A 19,153-nucleotide genomic window follows, 5' to 3' on the forward strand; every position below is an offset into this window, starting at 1 on the left:
GTTAAATTCACAGTTTTTGGAAGTGAAAAATAACAATTCATTGTAAAATTTACAGTAAAAAACCATAAATTGACATTCCCACAATTCCCTGCGTGGCACTTCACATTTGATATAATTTCGTTGAAATAACTCTGTTTCTTAGTTTTTCTCATTTTTTTCTAATCAGTTATGTACATTAGGGTTTTATGTTACATCTAATGTTCTTAAATTAATGTTTATTGCATTTTTTTAAATTTCATGCATGTTACCATTATGGTGTTTAGTGTGTGTGTGTGAATGACACTGTGCACCTTCTATATGTTAGTATTGTCCTCCTCAGCTTGTGGAAAATCTGCTTGTGATGAACTTTGATTCATCATGTGACTCTTATCACCACTGTGTTTGGTGACTATCAGTGTATTATAAAGGTACAAAACAGATATTAGTACTTCATTAGGTTGGTAAATTAACATTATATCAGTTAATGAAATACGTTATTTTACCGTAAATTTAACAGATTTTTTTTTACGTTGCTACTGTATTTTTTACGGTAAAGTTCTGGCAACCACAGCTGCCGTTTTTTTACCGTAAATTTTACTGGGATTTTTTTTTACAGTGCATGTACCAACCATGTCAACCATCTATCTCGGACTGTGTGACTTCGCCAATTCATGTGGAGTTTTTTTATTTTTTATTTTTTGCACTTCACGGGTTATCGGAATGATCATAAATATGAGTTTCGTAGTTAAAAATTAGACATGAATGCCCTCTCAAGTCATATTTACCATGGGTAAGTTTGGGGCTAATTTTGATACCAAAGTTCCTGAGATGGGTGGGCCACAAAATTTAAAGAGTTAGTTCACCCAAAAATGAAAATTCTGTCATTAATTACTGACCCTCATGTCGTTCCACACCCGTAAGACTTTCGTTCATCTTCAAAACACAAATGAAGATATTTTTGATCAAATCCATTACCAGCAAGACACTACCATTACCCCCCAGTGGAGGAGGGGACGGGGTGGTGAAGGGATTCTGGAAACTGTCGAGGATCCTTGGGTGGGTTTGACTGTGATTATATATAGGCCTGAACTCATGCCGATTAGGTAGATATGTTGATTACAGATTGTTGACAGTTGGTTGAGATGATGTAATGATTGGGTAGCTTATTTGACTTCTTCCTCCTGAACTACGTTAATAAAACATAATTTAAAACATTTCATGTGACTATAGTGGTTCAACCTTGATGTTATGAAGCGACGAGAATACTTTTTTGTGTGCAAAAACCCCCAAAATAATGATTTTATTCAACAATATCTAGTGATGGGCGATTTCGTGTGATTTCAGTAAACAAGGCTTTGTTACGTCATAAGAGTTTCGAAATTTCAATGGTTCACCACTGGGGGGTGTGACTTTGGCAGTTTGATATGTGCTCCGAAACACTGATTCGAAACAAAAGATTTGTAAAGCTTCAAAGCTTCATGAAGCAGTGTTTTGAAATCGCCCATCACTAGATATTATTGAATAAAGTCGTTATTTTGGGGGTTTTTTGCGCACAAAAAAAGTATTCTCATCGCTTCATAACATTAAGGTTGTAGTCACATGAACTGTTTTAAATACGTCTTTAGTAGCTTTCTGGTCACTGAAAGTGTTAATTATCGTTCTGGCAATGCAGGCCTCACTGAGCAATAGGATTTTTTCAAAAATATCCGAATTTGTGTTCCGAAGATGAATGAAGATCTTACAGGTGTGGAATGACATGAGGGTGAGTAATTAATGACAGGATTTTCATTGAGGGTGAACTAACCCCTAAAACATGGCTTAGGGGAGAACGATTGCTGTTATGACTGGTATTCTTTATTAGTTTTTTTTTTTTTTTTTTTTTTTTTTTTCCCCACAACAGCTACATCACCTTGTTTTGTTGTTAAAGTAGAGCATATTTATGAACATGAATAATGATTTAAATAATTATTTAAAGTATGTTTTATACACTGTAAAAATAGCCTGTATTTCACCGAAATTGCCGAATCATCCGTATGCTCACTGTGGTGAATGTTTATATGGTTGTCAGTGATTGGGACACTAAAAATCAAGATTTTCCCAATAAATAGCCAAGAATAAAACTGTGTCCTCCATGATTCCTGTTCTTTCAGACAACAAAGCACTTGAATGTGACGAGCTCATAATCATGACTTAGGAAAGTAGGGAATTTCCGATAGTATGTGAAGGCACCATAACCAACTAATTCAAATTTGGTCGATTAAGCCCTACTTTTTAGGTATGTCCTCAAGGCAAAAACGATAATTATACTGGTAACACTTTACAATAAGATTTCATTTGTTAGCATTAGTTAACAAATGAGACCTTATTGTAAAGTACTACCATTATACTCATAGCAGCTCTGATAAGATTGACTGGGGCACTGCACATGCGCTGAAGTTTTGTTCGGAATGCCTAAATGCACATGAGGAAATGTGAATCGGATTGTGAAGTTTAGTGTTTATGTGTTCATAACTTTCAGAATATGAAATCATATTGGATTCATTCGGATTGATGAAAACTAGTGTATGTAAATATACCTACTGAGGATTAGTTTTAGAGCTGCAGCTTCATGTTTGCGTTTTTTTTTAAACAAATCACATTTTTTTCATACAAAATAGCTCATTTTCAGTTTCAAGCCAGCATTATTTTGTGGTGCAATTAATTTTTCACAGCCACGGTAAAGCAGATGGTAAACTGAACATTTATAAAAAGGAATGTTTGTGCACATTTTTTTTTTTTTTTTTAGTGATCAATAATTCATGAGCAATTATTTATTAAATAATGGAGAAAAGTGTCACATGCCATATCAAAATAGTCTGCTGCATCCTCCCCAATTTAGCGTTCAGTCAGAACTGGCGAGATGGGGAACTGCACTGTGCTGGCAGTCTAAAGCACACATTTAGTTGGATTTGTTTATGCCTTTAACTGATTTGCATATTGCGTCAGTGAATTCTCAAACAATGCAGACAGTTCATGCACATAAACACTGTCAGTGAATGAAATTCATTATTAGTAAACTCCGCTTGCTCTCTAGTACACACCTTCAGACAGCAGAGTTTTTTTTTTATATATATATATTCTGTTTTTACCTGTATGACTCTCTACTACCCCTGACAACAGCATGGCCCAAAGTCAAATAAGGAGAAACGCCTGTGTAGCTGGTCAGTGTCAGGTTGGTCTGGTGTGTGTTGATGCCTCAGGTCGTGTCTGTCACTCACTGACTTTACATCATCACAGAGAGTGATGCTAAACAAAGCCCCAATTCACAACAACAACAAACAACTTCGCTGACACAGATGCAGACACAGTCAAACGCCTGTGCACTGCAAAACCAACTGCCAGGGGAGTCATAGCCAATTCTTAATAGTTTAAAAATTGGCTTTTTGAAAACATGTTGGTTAATCTAAAAGTTCTGGCACCAATAATTGTGGAAAATATACAAAGACGAAACATCTTTCTTGTTTTGTGCAGGCTGTGCTGAACGCATAAATATATAATGCTATGTAGTTCGAATTACGAACAAAAGATTTACATGAGCTGGCTCTTTTAATGAATCATTTAAAAGTCACATGTGAGTCATAGACAAACTCTGTGAAAAGTATAAAATGGCTGCTGAATTAACATGGTAACACTTTACAATACGGGTGCACTAATATGCATTAATTCATGCTTAACTAATGCACAGATAATCATGTGTTAATGTATGACTCATGAAGAACTAAACCATTAATTAATGATTACTGCATCATTAACTAATAAAGATTCTATATGATTAGTAGATTAAGTAATATATAAATTGTTATTAATTAAATGTGTCGTAATGTACTAATTCCTTAATAGCATATTTTATTAACTAATAGTGTAAATGAATGTGTTAATTATCACAATGGTTTGAAACCATGTATTTTAACTTCAAATTATCTGCATTAATTAATCATTAGCTAATGATTTGCAAATGTATCATTATTTTAACTAATTGATAAGTAATATGTCATTATGGTTTTGACATATACACTAAGCCATGGATTTCAATTTCCAACTATTTACAACCGTGATTCCATTGTATTAGATGAGCTGCTGCATGTGTCAGAACGATAACAGGAATGTGTCAGGTTAAGCTTGAGGTCTAGAATTCAAGGGTGGAACATGTGGCCGGGCACTGCTATTTCGTATCACTGTGTTTAGACCAGACAAAGAGAATAGAACTCATTATAATCAGTGATAGTGATTCTACACTGAATGCGGCATGACGCAACACAACACAACACAACAAAACACTACTTTTGTTATGAAGGACAAACTGACTTGCAATGATCTGTCACATGATTTGATAATGGTCGCATCCAGTTTAAACACAGTGCAACATTAGTCTGTAGTTCAGATTCTGGTGTGCTGATATTTGTGTGCAGCCCAACTTACTGTCACAGTTCCCTTCGTTCCTGGACTCCACTTCCCATCATCCTCCTTGTGTCATCGCCTGCACTCACTTCCTCGTCATGTCCCCATCATCACTCATCATCTGCACCTGGACATCATCATCTGCACACCCTTTATTATGGACTCACTCCCTGCACTCCCTTGTCTGTTCTTATTGTTAAGTTAGTGTGTTTTGGTTGTGTTCTACTCCTTTTGTTAAATAAATACCCTACTTTGTGGAAGTCCGTGTATGCCTCATCTCTGCCACAACCTCAACCGTAACAGAAGAACAGACCGCACCGTTGGACTTCTACAAAAGATTGGGTATATTCCTGGTTCCGGTATCCCCAAAGAGCCGTTGACGCAAGCTATCAGCAGAGGACCGCTAAACAGGACGGCCGCCCACTGTAGAAGTATGTGGAGGAATTCGCTGAGCTTTCTTGCAAGGTGAGCTGGCCAGATGCTATTCTTAACACCTGTTTTCTGAGGGGTCTGGATGAGGATACGATTCGGTATATTGAACCTGACTATATTGAATTTATATTCGGTATATTGAACCATGTCTCTTTTCCCTAGTTGAATCTATTAATCTGATTCTCTTTCTAAATGGTTCAGAGTTTCATATTTTCCTCGTCCGGTCCTCTCAGAAACACAGGCAGCCTGGCCAGTTCACCAGCCGCCGATTTCCTCCACCTACCACTCCAGTGGGCATTCCCCGGGGGTCCTGTCTGACCCTAAGCCCAAGCTACCTCACCAGAGCCTCCAGCAAAGCCTGCTGCCGACCAGCCCAAGTCTCCAGTGAAGCCTGCCTCCAAGCCTGAACTGCTGCTCCTAGCGGCGCCCACTCCAGTACCCTTGGGGCTTTTAATCGAATATGAGGGGATGTCCTGGACTCCTTCTCCAGACCCCTCTCCAGTTGCCCATGAGCCCGCTCCAGCAGCCCACGAGTCCACTCCAGCCTTCCACGAGCCCGCTCCAGCTTTCCACGAGCACGACCCCGGGGGTGGGGCATATACCAAGTTGTAGGTGGGTCTCCAGAACTCCAGAACTGCCATGGCCGTCCGAGGCCCCTAACCCGCCATGGCCACCCTCGGCCTCTGATCCACCATGGCCGCCCACGGCCTCTGACCCGCCATGGCCGCCCTCGTCCTCTGATCCACCATGGCTGCCCATGGCCTCTGATCCACCATGGCCGCCCACGGCCTCTGACCCGCCATAGCCGTCCTCGTCCTCTGATCCACCATGGCTGCCCATGGCCTCTGATCCACCATGGCCGCCCGCGGCCTCTGACCCGCCATGGCCGCCCTCGTCCTCTGATCCACCATGGCTGCCCATGGCCTCTGATCCACCATGGCCGCCCACGGCCTCTGACCCGCCATGGCCGCCCATGGCCTCTGACCCACCATGGCCGCCCTCGGCCTCTGATCCACCATGGCCGCCCATGGCCTCTGACCCACCATGGCTGCCCTCGGCCTCTGATCCACCATGGCCGCCCATGGCCTCTGATCCACCATGGCTGCCCATGGCCTCTGACCCACCATGGCTGCCCATGGCCTCTGACCCACCATGGCTGCCCATGGCCTCTGATCCACCATGGCCGCCCACGGCCTCTGACCCGCCATGGCCGCCCATGGCCTCTGACCCACCATGGCCGCCCTCGGCCTCTGATCCACCATGGCCGCCCATGGCCTCTGACCCACCATGGCTGCCCTCGGCCTCTGATCCACCATGGCCGCCCATGGCCTCTGATCCACCATGGCTGCCCATGGCCTCTGACCCACCATGGCTGCCCATGGCCTCTGACCCACCATGGCTACCCTCGGCCTCTGATCCACCATGGCTGCCCATGGCCTCTGACCCACCATGGCTGCCCATGGCCTCTGACCCACCATGGCTACCCTCGGCCTCTGATCCACCATGGCTGCCCATGGCCTCTGACCCACCATGGCCGCCCTCGGCCTCTGATCCGCTATGGCTGCCCATGGCCTCTGACCCGCCATGGCCGTCCGAGTCCCTAGATCCGCCCTGGAGACCTCCGTATTTGTCTGCAGGGCGCCCACATCCCCTCCCCGGTTGTTCCATCTACGGCGCGAGGCCGCATTTAATTAATTAATAACAATATATAATAAAATATGTTATTAAGGAATTAATACATTACGACACATTTAATTAATAACAATTTATATATTACTTAATCTTTTAATCATATAGACACTTTAATAGTTGCTGATGTAGTAATCATTAATTAATGGTTTAGTTCTTCATGAGTCATACATTAACACATGATTATCTGTGCATTAGTTACGTATGAATTAATGCATATTAGTGCACCCATATTGTAAAGTGTTACCATTAACATTGTCATTACTTACAATCACATCTGACTCAAAATAAACTTAAGGTTTGTTAGATTGTTAATTACTGAATAGGACAATATGTGATTAAAGATATGAATTAGCACATTTGTTTTGTTGTAAAACTTGTTACCAAAACTAATATTTTTTGAGTATGTTTGTTTACATATTTAAACAAAATATATCATATGATACAGTGAAGTTAGGATTAATGAAATTAAAGTGGAATCAGAATCAGAACATAATTGTTAAATACATTAAAAATCAAATATGCTCTGATCAGCTTTGATTCGGGTCACACATCATTTCCGCTTTGTGCGTGGAAGTCAAAGTACTTTTCGCTGAAAAATTATTGTGTCGCGCCTGGTTAGAACACGGTCTTAAACTATGTTGACCTAGTAAATCATTCCCTTTTATTTCAAAGCGAACATCCTTTTTTATAATATGACAGTCACATGATATGCCAACCAAGATCTCTTCACAGGAAACACAAATGCCAGCATCGCCATTAATTTTCCACTATTTTTACACATAATAGCACTGCTTATTATAGTCTGTTTTTATAGCCTACTGACTCATTACATTTGTCAGAAATTAAATTGAAATCCACTTAAAGTGCAACTAATGTACATTTTATCAGTACATGAGAGAATCAAACCCATGGCCCCTTGTGAAAAAGTCTTTTACATTATCATTTTTTGTAAGTTCCAATGCAGCAATTCACATAAAATTTTGACCAGACGTTGGTATTAGCTCAAGAAATACAAATAAGGAAATCATAATACTACAATCCATAAAAAAGCGATGTGTAATAAAGTGAAATGACACGGGATAAAAATGTTGTACACACTAAGAAAAAGCAGTACACTAAGGCAAGGCAAGTCAAGAAAGCAACAGATTTCACTAAGTAGTTCTACCTCCTACCTGTGCAAATTAGAATCAGTTGGGTTAGTGCATGTTGTTAGGTTAGAAAAAGGCTTACCCACCTCTGAATGCAAGTATTGGACATCTCATGAAGGGTAGAGGCAAAGAGCTCTCTCAAGACTTTCACAACAACAATTTTGCCGTACATAACAACAATACTGGTTACACAAGGATTTTCCAACTCCTAAATGTTTCTGCAAGCACACTTGGGGCCCTTTTCCACAACTAAAAGGAACATTATTTCACCATCAACTGGCCATGCAAAGGAGCTCCTCACAAGATTTCTGATCAGGGAGTCAGAAGGTTTGTCAGAAAAGTAGCCCAAGGACCACTCAGAAAGAGATCCAGAAAGACTTGGAAGCAGCAGGTACATTTGTCACAGAGAAAACAATAGGAAATGCACGTTCACCACATAAAGCTCCATTATTGAAGAAAAGACATGTTGAAGCTCTTTTGAAGTTTCTACCCAACATTTGGAAAGGACTGAACTACTGGGAGAATTTAGTGAGATCATATGAGACAAAAATCAAACTTTTGGCAACAATATCACATGACATGTTTGGAGGAGAAATGGCTTTGCATGTGATCCTAAAAATGCCATACCAACAGTGATGTTTTCGAGGTGGAAGCATCATGGTATGGGGCTGTTTCTCTTCTCATGGTACTGACAGAATCAATATTATTGAAGGGAAGATGAATGCAGCCATGTACTGGGAATTCTTGAGATGAATTCGTTGCCATCCACTAAGATGAGACTTTGATGGACCTTCCACCAGGACAACAATTTAAAACATAATGCAAAGGAGAGTTTCAACTGGTTCCACAAGAGGAAAATAAAGTTGTTAGAATGTCCCAGTAAATCACCAGACCTAAACCCAACAGAGCATTTATGGAAGGAACTGAGGATCAAAATTCACATGAGAGACCCCCAGAATGTTTAAGATTTAAAGTTTGGTCATACAGGATGCGCCTTGAAGCTGTCATTGCAAAAAAGACATTTCCACCAACTATTAAATACAATTTCAGTTAGTGTGTTCAATACTTTTTCCTGAGTCATTTCCCTTTATTACACATAGCTTTTTAATGGATTGTAAAATTAGGATTTTTTTTGTCTGTGTAGATTTCTTAAGTTAATATCGATGCCTGTTCAAAGTTTTATGTGAATTGCTGCATTGAAACTGTTTAATAAAAAAAAATGTTGGTGTATTCAAAGGCGTTGGAGTATTATTTTACCCGCTGTACATAAAGTATGTATATTTTATCTTACCATAGATTCTTGTCAGTACATTCCACAGTTCAACCATATTTTAAAGACAATAGAATTATGAAATTACATATAAAGATGTACTCAAGTCCTACTTAAGTGAATCAAAAAAGCACCCTTAAGTTCGAGTTGCATTTAATATAAATATAATCTACAATACATTTAATTTAATTGCAATTAGCATGCAGTTAAGTCTTTGAAAACATTACATTTAGTTTTTTTAAGTTTTTTTTTTTTTTTTTTTTCCAATTTAAACACTATTTTTAAAAGTATGCTAAGTGTACTTCTTTTTCACGAGGGACCTCTGTGCTGCCAGTGTCAAGCACTACCAGCTGAGCTACAGGAGCAACAACTGTATGAACCAGTTTGTCATTCAGAGTGAACATCATCATTCCTGTCAGAGACACTTGCTAAAGGTCATGCCTCGGTCATCTCACCTAGCAGCCAGACGTGTGTGCATAGAAGTGAACTTCACTCTGGCTTTCTTTATAAGAAATGGTGCGACTGGAGCTCTGGTCGGCCATTTGTGTGGCATTCACGTGTCATTCTGTGGCATTCAGTGGCATTCTCAAATGACGTATTTTCCAGACCACCCCGCTGACATATAACAGTGATTTGTGTGAGGCAGTAAACGAGAGTGACGGGCTCTCTGTAGAGGACTCGAGGATGGAACAGCTTCTCTGTATTTGGTTCTGTAATGTTAATCACTTCTGTAGTGTATAATTTGAACTTGGAGGCATCAAAATAAAATTTGCTCTCAGATTACCCACGCCTCCTACAGATAAACACGACAAAACAATACCCTCCTCCCTGTGCCATCTCACCAGCTTAGCTCAAGATAAACCCACACGCTCTGAGATATTACACATCATGGTGGCCTTATACGGTCACCATAGCTCTGTTCCCAAACAAGCTGCCTTGTTGTCTACTGTCTACATTGGCAGATACCATCTAAGGCCCTGTTTACACCAGGTATTAAGATCCGTTTTCAGTGATCTGATCACAAGTGGTCAGCTTAGATGCATTATCATTTAAATGTGGACTTAACATGCACTTCTGTTATGTTCCTGGAGGGCCATTAGTTTAGGGTTAGGCCTCAACACACCTGCCTGGAATGTTTGTAGTATGCCTAGTAAGATCATGATTAAGGGGTGCTTCTCAGTACTCAAACTGATACTTCCATGTTTCCTCGCTCTTTCGTCCTCCAGCCTGTGACCCAGAAACCGATCAAACTCAGCCATCTTAAAGGGAACCTATTATTCAAAATTCACTTTTGCATGGTTTTTGAACATAAATGTGTCAGCAGTGTGTGTTCACAAGCACCCTATAGCGGTTAAAATCCACCCACTCCTCTTTTTTTAATTCCCATAAATCATAAGCAGTGTCTCAGAACAAGCTGTTTGTAGATTCTACGTTTTGTGACATCGCAAAATGTCTAGACCACGCTCACGGCAGCTGACAGACTCTGCTCTGTTAGCATAAACCCCGCCCTCAGTGAGCTGTACACAGTCCGCCATGTTCATCAACGTCACGTGAGCATAACCGCGATAGAGATGATAATCAAAACCAAACATATGTTTTAATTTTTGGTATTATACTGAGGCAAGAGCTGTAAAGCTCTAACTCTTCTGGAAAGTGGGTGGGGAGCAGCAGCTCATTTGCATTTAAAGATACATGCACGAAAACAGCATGTTTTTCCTACCACTCAACAATGGGCAATTACAACATGGTATAACAAATGATCTGTGGGGTATTTTGAGCTGAAACTTCACAGACACATTCTGGGGACACCTGAGACTTACATCTTGTAAGAAGGGGCATAATAGGTCCCATTTAAAGGACATCTCAATTCTCTAATTGAAGTCTTCAGATGCAAAAGCCTCTAAGTACCGTCTGAAATTTTCTTCTAAAATAAGCATTTTTATCAAGCTCGTATGTTTATGTTCAGTGATTCCACTTTAATGGCAAAGAAAATTACCTATTAATTGCTATTAAAGTGCTGGTTTGTTTAATTTGGGTTGTAGCTAAACTACAGGACAGTGGCCCTCCAGGAGCATGATTGGACATCCCTGGTCTAGACCCTCCCCTATTATTTTGTCACACTCATTTTGAGGGAGTGCAGAGAGTAGCACACAAATATGATTGAATGAATGAAGCCATTTTGATCCAGATCTGTGTGTTTTGGCACAACATACCGAATTTAGAATCGATTGCTTTGGCGCACCTTCTTAAAACATGTAGGCGGTCTTTTTTGTGGCTGTTCGACCACATTCGACCACATGAGCGTCTACACTACAAAAACAATCTGGTAAAAATGGCACAAGCTTAAACTGTTTTAGACCCTGTTTATACCTTTTTAACACTGACGAAAATGCATTTTAATACCAGGTGTAAACAGGGCCTAAGATAACATCCTAACTGAAATATGTTTGTGATCCCTTTGGGTTTATTTAGAGTTCTGCAATGATGACTCACATAAAATGTGGTCTAAATCCCAATTATAGACAAAGACATTCTGAACTTAACTATTTCACAACACAAACAATTTTCCAATTTATATTGCAGAGATTTTATTCCAGACAGCATGTGCTTTAAAGTTCCTGACTGATTTCTAACTCATATGCAGAGGCCCATTATAGATGACTCAAAAATTCAGTACAAATATGTACAAAAAGGAACATGGCTGGACAAAGAAAACATTTCCGCAGCATGCTACCATGAGTGCTCTTAAAATGCTCTTCACTGAGACATTTAAGTGTGTACTTCCTCAGAAATTAGTGTACAGTACACAAATGTTTCCTGTACCACTTTTCCCATCCCTGCTGAATCTACAGAGCCACAGCAAAATAAATGTTACCCAAGTTTTAAGCTTGTAGTCTGTAACGATCACCGTCTGTTCCTGTCACTCCCCGGACTACATCTCCCATTATCCTCTCTGCCACTCACCTGCACACACTTCACACTAATCACTAATCACCACACCCAGCTGCAGCTCATTATCAGGACTATATAAGACTCTCACACACACCACCCATTTGCGAAGTCCTGATTCACCCTGTGACAATTCCGAGCGTTATTTCCCTGTCTGCCTGTCTGTTATCGTTCCTGCCTGTTTCTTGTTTTTGACCCGTTGCTGCCTGTCCTGATCTTTGCCTGTCCCTTGACTACGACTCTGCCTGTTCCTCACTGTTCCTGTTTGTTCCTGTTTTGACCCTGCCTGTACGACCACTCTCACTTCTAATAAATGCTGCACTTGGATCTCCCGCCTGAGTCTCCATTCGTAACAGCCGGCGCCATCCAAGCTCCTAGCCCTGCCAACGCCGCCCAAACTCCTTGCTCTGTCAGCGCCACCCAGGCGTCTCGCCCTGCCGGCACCACCCGAACGCCTGGCCCTGCCGGAACCACCTGAACTCCTTGCCCACGAGGCCGCAACAGACCCCGTTGAAATCCCCAAGAACTTTTTGGGGGGGGGCAGTATACCTGAGGGCGGGGAGCTTATGGGTGGGCACTCTGCCTGGCCACTGCCGTCATTGGCCTTTGAACTATTATGGCCGTTTATGGACCCTAACCTGCCGTGGTTACCCAAACCACCTGACCTACCGTGGTTACCCAAACCACCTGACCTACCGTGGTTACCCAGACCACCTGACCTGCTATGGCTGCCCAAGCCACCTGACCTGCCGGGGCCGCCTGAGCCACCTGACCTGCAATGGCCGCCCAAGCCACCTGACCTGCCGTGGCCGCCCAAGCCACCTGACCTGCCGTGGCCGCCCGAGCCACCTGACCTGCCGTGGCCGCCCGAGCCACCTGACCTGCCGTGGCCGCCCGAGCCACCTGACCTGCCGTGGTCGCCTGAGCCACCTGACCCGCCGTGGCTGGCCGAGCCACCTGACCCGCCGTGGCTGCCCGAGGCTCCTGACCCGCCGTGGCTGCCCGAGGCTCCTGACCCGCCGTGGCTGCCCGAGGCTCCTGACCCGCCGTGGCTGCCCGAGGCTCCTGACCCGCCGTGGCTGCCCGAGGCTCCTGACCCGCCGTGGCTGCCCGAGGCTCCTGACCCGCCGTGGCTGCCCGAGGCTCCTGACCCGCCGTGGCTGCCCGAGGCACCTGACCCGCCGTGGCTGCCTGAGTCCCTGGGGCTGCATTGGAGATTCCGTCCCCATCTGCCGTTAGATCTCCAATGCACCCACCCCCCCTCCCTAGCTGTTCCTTTTACGGCGCGAGGACGCGCCTTCCGGGAGGGGGGCGTTATGTAACGATCACCGTCTGTTCCTGTCACTCCCCGGACTACATCTCCCATTATCCTCTCTGCCACTCACCTGCACACACTTCACACTAATCACTAATCACCACACCCAGCTGCAGCTCATTATCAGGACTATATAAGACTCTCACACACACCACCCATTTGCGAAGTCCTGATTCACCCTGTGACAATTCCGAGCGTTATTTCCCTGTCTGCCTGTCTGTTATCGTTCCTGCCTGTTTCTTGTTTTTGACCCGTTGCTGCCTGTCCTGATCTTTGCCTGTCCCTTGACTACGACTCTGCCTGTTCCTCACTGTTCCTGTTTGTTCCTGTTTTGACCCTGCCTGTACGACCACTCTCACTTCTAATAAATGCTGCACTTGGATCTCCCGCCTGAGTCTCCATTCGTAACATAGTCTGAATTGAATGTGAATTTTAAAAAAGGCTAAATAATGCCAAGAAAACACATCATTCTATTGAGTTGTCCTCATGAATGTGCTCATGTTTTTGTTTTGCATCCAACCCGAACAGTGTAGTCTGATTCACCAACAAAAAAAAAAAAAATCACAAGCTGGTTCTTTCAATTAATTGTTTGAAAAGACTCACAAACTCAGGAATTAGTGGTTTGAATCAGTCAGAAGAGTAGGCAAACTTTGGGACATACTACCTCATCATAAAATTGTTTATGTGCATTCTGTCACCGTAAACCAGTATGTCAATCATTCTGTCACAACTAACATCCTCATATACTTATTCCACATTTTATTTAATTAAATTTACACTATTTAAGCAATTATTGCCACCTTATTAGAGAGAAACAAGTAGCATGTTGATCTGCCAGTCGTGGGTCTGTCATGCGAAGAACTCTGCTTTTGAGCAATGTTTTGTTTTTGCACAGATCCACACTTAGAAAATCTACAGGGAATAGTAGACTTTTTAACATACTATGCTTTGGAAAACTTATAGCACTTATTCTAATCTCACATACTATTTAGGATGGATAGTATAAACATTGGGACATAAGGGGTCTGAATCTATCAGACCACTAGCAGTTACTGAATCAATACTGAATCACAGGATCACATTCAGTGATGTCTGAATCAAAGGACCTGTGTACACCTGGTATTTGAGATTTGGTCGATCGGATCACAAGTGGACGATGCTAAATACAGGTGTAAACTGGGTCTAAAACATTTTGAGCTTGTCCACTTTCGACCACTTCCAGAGGTAGTCAAAAATGCATTCAACTGGATTGCCTTCGTAGTGTAAATGGTTATGTGGTCGAATGTATTCGAACCGCGCAAAAGACCGCCTACTGACCTAATGCATAAACATTATGGGAAGTGCACTTGCCAGGCGGGATTTAAACTTTGTTGACCCAAGTTTGACCATTCCTGATTCTAACATGCACTTACCACATTCGCCATGGTCTTTCAGCTATCAGTGCAGAAACAAAAGCTAATGCTCCAGTATGTTTTTCCTTTGTCTGCAGGCATGTTCATATGTAAATTGTGCAATCTTATTTTGTCCATTAGATCGAAAGATTGAAGTGGTTGAAAATGGACAAAAGAGAATATAAAACCAGGTGTAAACGGGTATGTGCAATGTTATTTCTACTTTCAAGGCCTAGAAAGGTAGTAAAGACATTGTTAAAATAGTCCATGTGACTACAGTGGTTTAACCTTAATGTTATGAAGAGACAAGAATACTTTTTGTGCACTGTGTTTACAATGTTAAACAACATAGGAGACTGACATGGAAGAGAAGAAATTGTTTGAATAAAGTTTTTTTTTTTTCGCACAAAAAGTATTCCCATCTGTTTATAACATTCAGGTTGAAAAACTGTAGTCACATGGACTATTTTAACAATTTCTTAAATACTGTACCTTTCTGGGCCTTGAAAGTGGTAATAGCGTTGCAGTCTATCGGAGGTCAGAAAGATCATCAGTTTGTTTCCCAGATCACAGAATCCCGCATGAGATTCATTGCCAGGTCCATAAACCCTCAGCCCTCTCTAAAAACACTCCATTATATCATTCTCCTATTTTTGGCCTAAATCTTATTATTGAGTTATTGAACGTACTGTTTCCACCTCTACAACAGCAGATCAGACAGACAGCAAACCTCAGCAGAATGAACACACTGAGAGCTCTCACACACTCAGAGGAACTCTGGGTACTGCCCACAGTGTCAAACATAACAGTCTGACCAGGAAGCTTGTTCTAAAATTATCACAGTCCATTAGACACTGTATAAATCATCAGTAAATCAACAGCTTTGCTGCCATCCATTTGCACACAATACAGTTATGGTGACACACCTACAGTGGCTCAATAAAGTTCCTCTTAAATAATGTATTAACGTCATTGTGTTACATAAATTCAGTGGCAATGTTTGTCTTTGTAATATTTCATCAAAACTTGTTCAAACTCATAAATGATTTTCCTTTTTTGATGTCACTAAGCACTCTTATTTTTTCAGCTTCTTCACGCTTCCCACTTTTCACAATGAAATCAATTCTTCATTCAATAGATTTTTATTTATTTTTTTCCCTGTTGAACAATCTCTTTAAGTCTTATTAAGTCTTACTTGGAACTTTGGACTTTTCTGTCATTATTTCATTCAAATTTGAAATTAAAAAAGCGAAGATGGAATGACATACAGAATCCGACAGCAAAGGAATGTATCAGTCTTTTAAAAATGTTAGAACATTTCATTTGACAACAACTAAATGGAGGTTTCATCAATAATCAGCGTTCAGAAAAAACATTCACACTTCTTTTTGAGCAAAATATATTGAAAGACAGATGAATGCTTTGAATGTTTCATGTTTTAAGCCTTTCAGCATGGTAGATGTTTGTTAGACCGTCCTTGACCTGGGTGCTCAAAACACTGCAACCTATTTACAGAAAAATGTTCTCTACAAAATCTAACATTGTTGACATTCAAACTGATTTATATGGGAGAGAGAAAAAAAATCTTTGAGTGGCTAACTTTGATTTTTTTTTTCTTTGTCTGTTTTTCTTTTATAGGGCAAGAGAGCTTCAACTCCAAGAGTTTGGCCCTTCAGGCCCAAAAGAAGATCTTGAGTAAAATGGCCACCATGGCCGTGGCAAACCTCCTCACAGACGACACCAGCAGCGAGATTCTGGACGAACTCTACAAGGCCAGTCGTGAATACACCAAGAGCAAAAAGGAAGCCCACAAGATAATCAAAGATGTCATCAAGATTGCGCTGAAAATTGGCATTCTCTACCGAAACCACCAGTTCAGTCCTGATGAGATGGAGACCGTTGAGCGCTTCAAAAAGAAGATGAACCAGGCGGCCATGACGGTGGTGAGCTTTTACGAGGTGGAGTACACGTTTGACCGCGGCATTCTTTCCGAGCTGCTGCTGGAATGTAGGGACCTTCTCCACGAGCTGGTGGAGCACCACTTGACCATGCGCTCCCACGGCCGAATCGACCATGTTTTCAACCATTTCGCAGACGTGGATTTCCTGACCGAGCTGTACGGCCCATCTGAAGAATACAGATTTAACCTGAGGAAGATCTGCGATGGGCTAAACAAACTCCTAGATGAAGGCACACTTTAACCTCCAGTTCACAGTTCGTCAGATGAGACTCCATCAGGCTGCTGGGATGCGAACTGAGCGATTTTACACAACTTGTGTTTTTTGGTTTTGGTTTGAAATATAGGCTGTCATGATAACTTAATGATGTGATTGTAACCCAACCTGTAGGGATGGTCACCCAGACGCAGATTAAAGTCAAATCCTGGTCTGTATTGTCAACGTACTGGATGATTGTTTGGGGAAAATCTGTTTAAGTGGAAAACCTGAATGAAGTCAGTGTCCTGAAAACCTACCTTTTGTGTACAATTGCAGGAACGTTTTAAATTACGAGCTCCTTTATATGCACTGTATGAAATTTGACCTACCTATCTATCCTTTAAGAATGGCCTAGCAATGCAACCCTAGCTCTCTTCTGTATGTCTTTAAGAACCAGTTAAGATGTCCAGTTAATCTACTCGAAAGTTAAAGGGATATATTTCACCCCAAAATGAACTGTCTGTCATCATTTACTCACCTTCATGATGTTCCAGACCTGTATGGCTTTATTTTTATTGTGGAACACAAGGGAGGTACTTAGCATAATTTTTCAAGGTGTTCTTTTCCATAAAATGAAATCAATGGGAACAAAAAAGTAAATGTACCGTAAAAATAATCCACTGAAATTTGTCTGTATTCACTGATAATTTCCCCTTCTTACAACTGATTTTTCATCATACTAAAATTGGTGAAACTCAATCAGTGACGAAAGATGCAAAAAACAATGTCATTTGGTATTATTAATGCTCACCCCTCCCTTTCGAAGCACATAGAGAAACTACGGTGGCCGACACAGGACAAAGATGTCGTCGTCTGAGACAGCAGAGAGTAGCCTGTCAAGCAATGAGGTTTCTTCTTACTTCTAACAAAGAACGGTCTTTGCTTCTAATAAACCAGAAGACTACTACTAATACTACTTCTTCTTCGTGAGCATGATGATGTAAGCTGCCTCTAAAACATCAACGAAGAAGAACAACATAGTGATGAAACATGAAACAGTTTGTCCGTTTAGGGCTACTGCAGAAAAATGCAGATTAAGTCGCCATTCCAGCAAAATGGCGACTTAACATGCAAGCTTGGTCTTTATACATCCTTGAAAACAGTTATGTATATTATATTGCATTTCTGTCAATAGATCCTCCTAACATTTACACACTGCACCTTTAATATATCATTACGTCAATTTGAAGTCCCACCCCATTCACTTTCTTGTATGGAAAACATCACGTCTAAATCATACATGTTTGAAACAAAACAAAGCAAGTAAATGATGACGGGATTTCTATAGTTTTGGATGAACTATCCCTTTAAGATTGCAAAAGAATTTAGAGTTTAATAAAAAAATATGGCGCAAACCTTTGTTGAACAGAGCGTTCACCGAAAAATAAACACACATCTGAAGTGCAGCAGAAAGATTGTAAATAAACTTTGGGGTTTTGGTCTCTTTGGCTTTTGCCTTTGTAATGACTCAGTGTCACAGCAGTGCTTGGTTTTTCCAGATCCTGATGTTTCAGAGCATGTAAATGTGTGTATACATGCAGGAAAGAAATGTGACTATTCCATAATCCTGTTCAGTAACCCCGGAGTGTAGCACTATTAGCTGTCATTAAACGTTCCATATTAACTTCCTGTAGTGTCTTTTTGTCATTTCAAATACTGTGCTTGCTCTGTGTTTGATTAGTCCATATTTAGCAAGTTAGAACGCCTATGCTGTGTTCCATACAAAATCAGATATGGGATATTTCTACTTCAACATCTTTCCTCCAACCATAAAGCATTCTGTTACAATTTAGAAACTGTTTTATTGCAATTCTCCAAGTAGGAATTTGGATGGACGAGTTAAATGGAACACAACATTTTACTCAACAAATATGTTCAGTTAAGCCGAGGTCACACGATTTAGTCTTTTACGATTATTGCTTGCCAGACTGTACAAACATGATCCCCGCTGTAAACCATGTCATACTGTGGGATCTCAATCATCTTTAAAGGGTTAGTTCACCCAAAAATGAAAATTTTGTCATTAATTATTCACCCTCATGTCATTCCAAACCCATAAGACCTTTTATTAATCTGCTGAACACAAATTAAGATATTTTTGATGAAATCCGAGAGTTCTCTGTCTCCTCCATAGAAATTTACGCACAAATGCGTGTGATGCTGATGCAGGAGCTGGTCAACACTGTAAACCCTAATGCTCAAAATACTTAACTGGTTTGAGTAGGACAAACTGAAATTGAACAAATTAGTTCAGTTAAATTAACTGTTATGAGTATTTAGAACTTTCTTTTTCTTTTGAGTTCACAGCACTGACATATTTCAAG

The 19,153-nt window shown here is 41.3% G+C and overlaps 1 protein-coding gene across 1 annotated transcript in view; it reads left to right on the plus strand.

Moving 5' to 3' along the window:
- Positions 1 to 18,458, plus strand: part of tnfaip8l3 (tumor necrosis factor, alpha-induced protein 8-like 3) — a 59,125-nt gene extending 40,667 nt beyond the window's left edge. Inside the window, exon 2 of the mRNA XM_048168584.1 lies at positions 16,252 to 18,458. Within this exon, the coding sequence (XP_048024541.1) occupies positions 16,252 to 16,814 (563 nt within the window). The 3' untranslated portion in view covers positions 16,815 to 18,458. The remainder of the gene's footprint in view (positions 1 to 16,251) is intronic.
- The last annotated feature ends 695 nt before the right edge of the window (positions 18,459 to 19,153 follow it).

This window comes from Megalobrama amblycephala, linkage group LG19 (genome assembly GCF_018812025.1).
Source record: "Megalobrama amblycephala isolate DHTTF-2021 linkage group LG19, ASM1881202v1, whole genome shotgun sequence".
Taxonomy (NCBI): Eukaryota; Metazoa; Chordata; class Actinopteri; order Cypriniformes; family Xenocyprididae; genus Megalobrama; species Megalobrama amblycephala.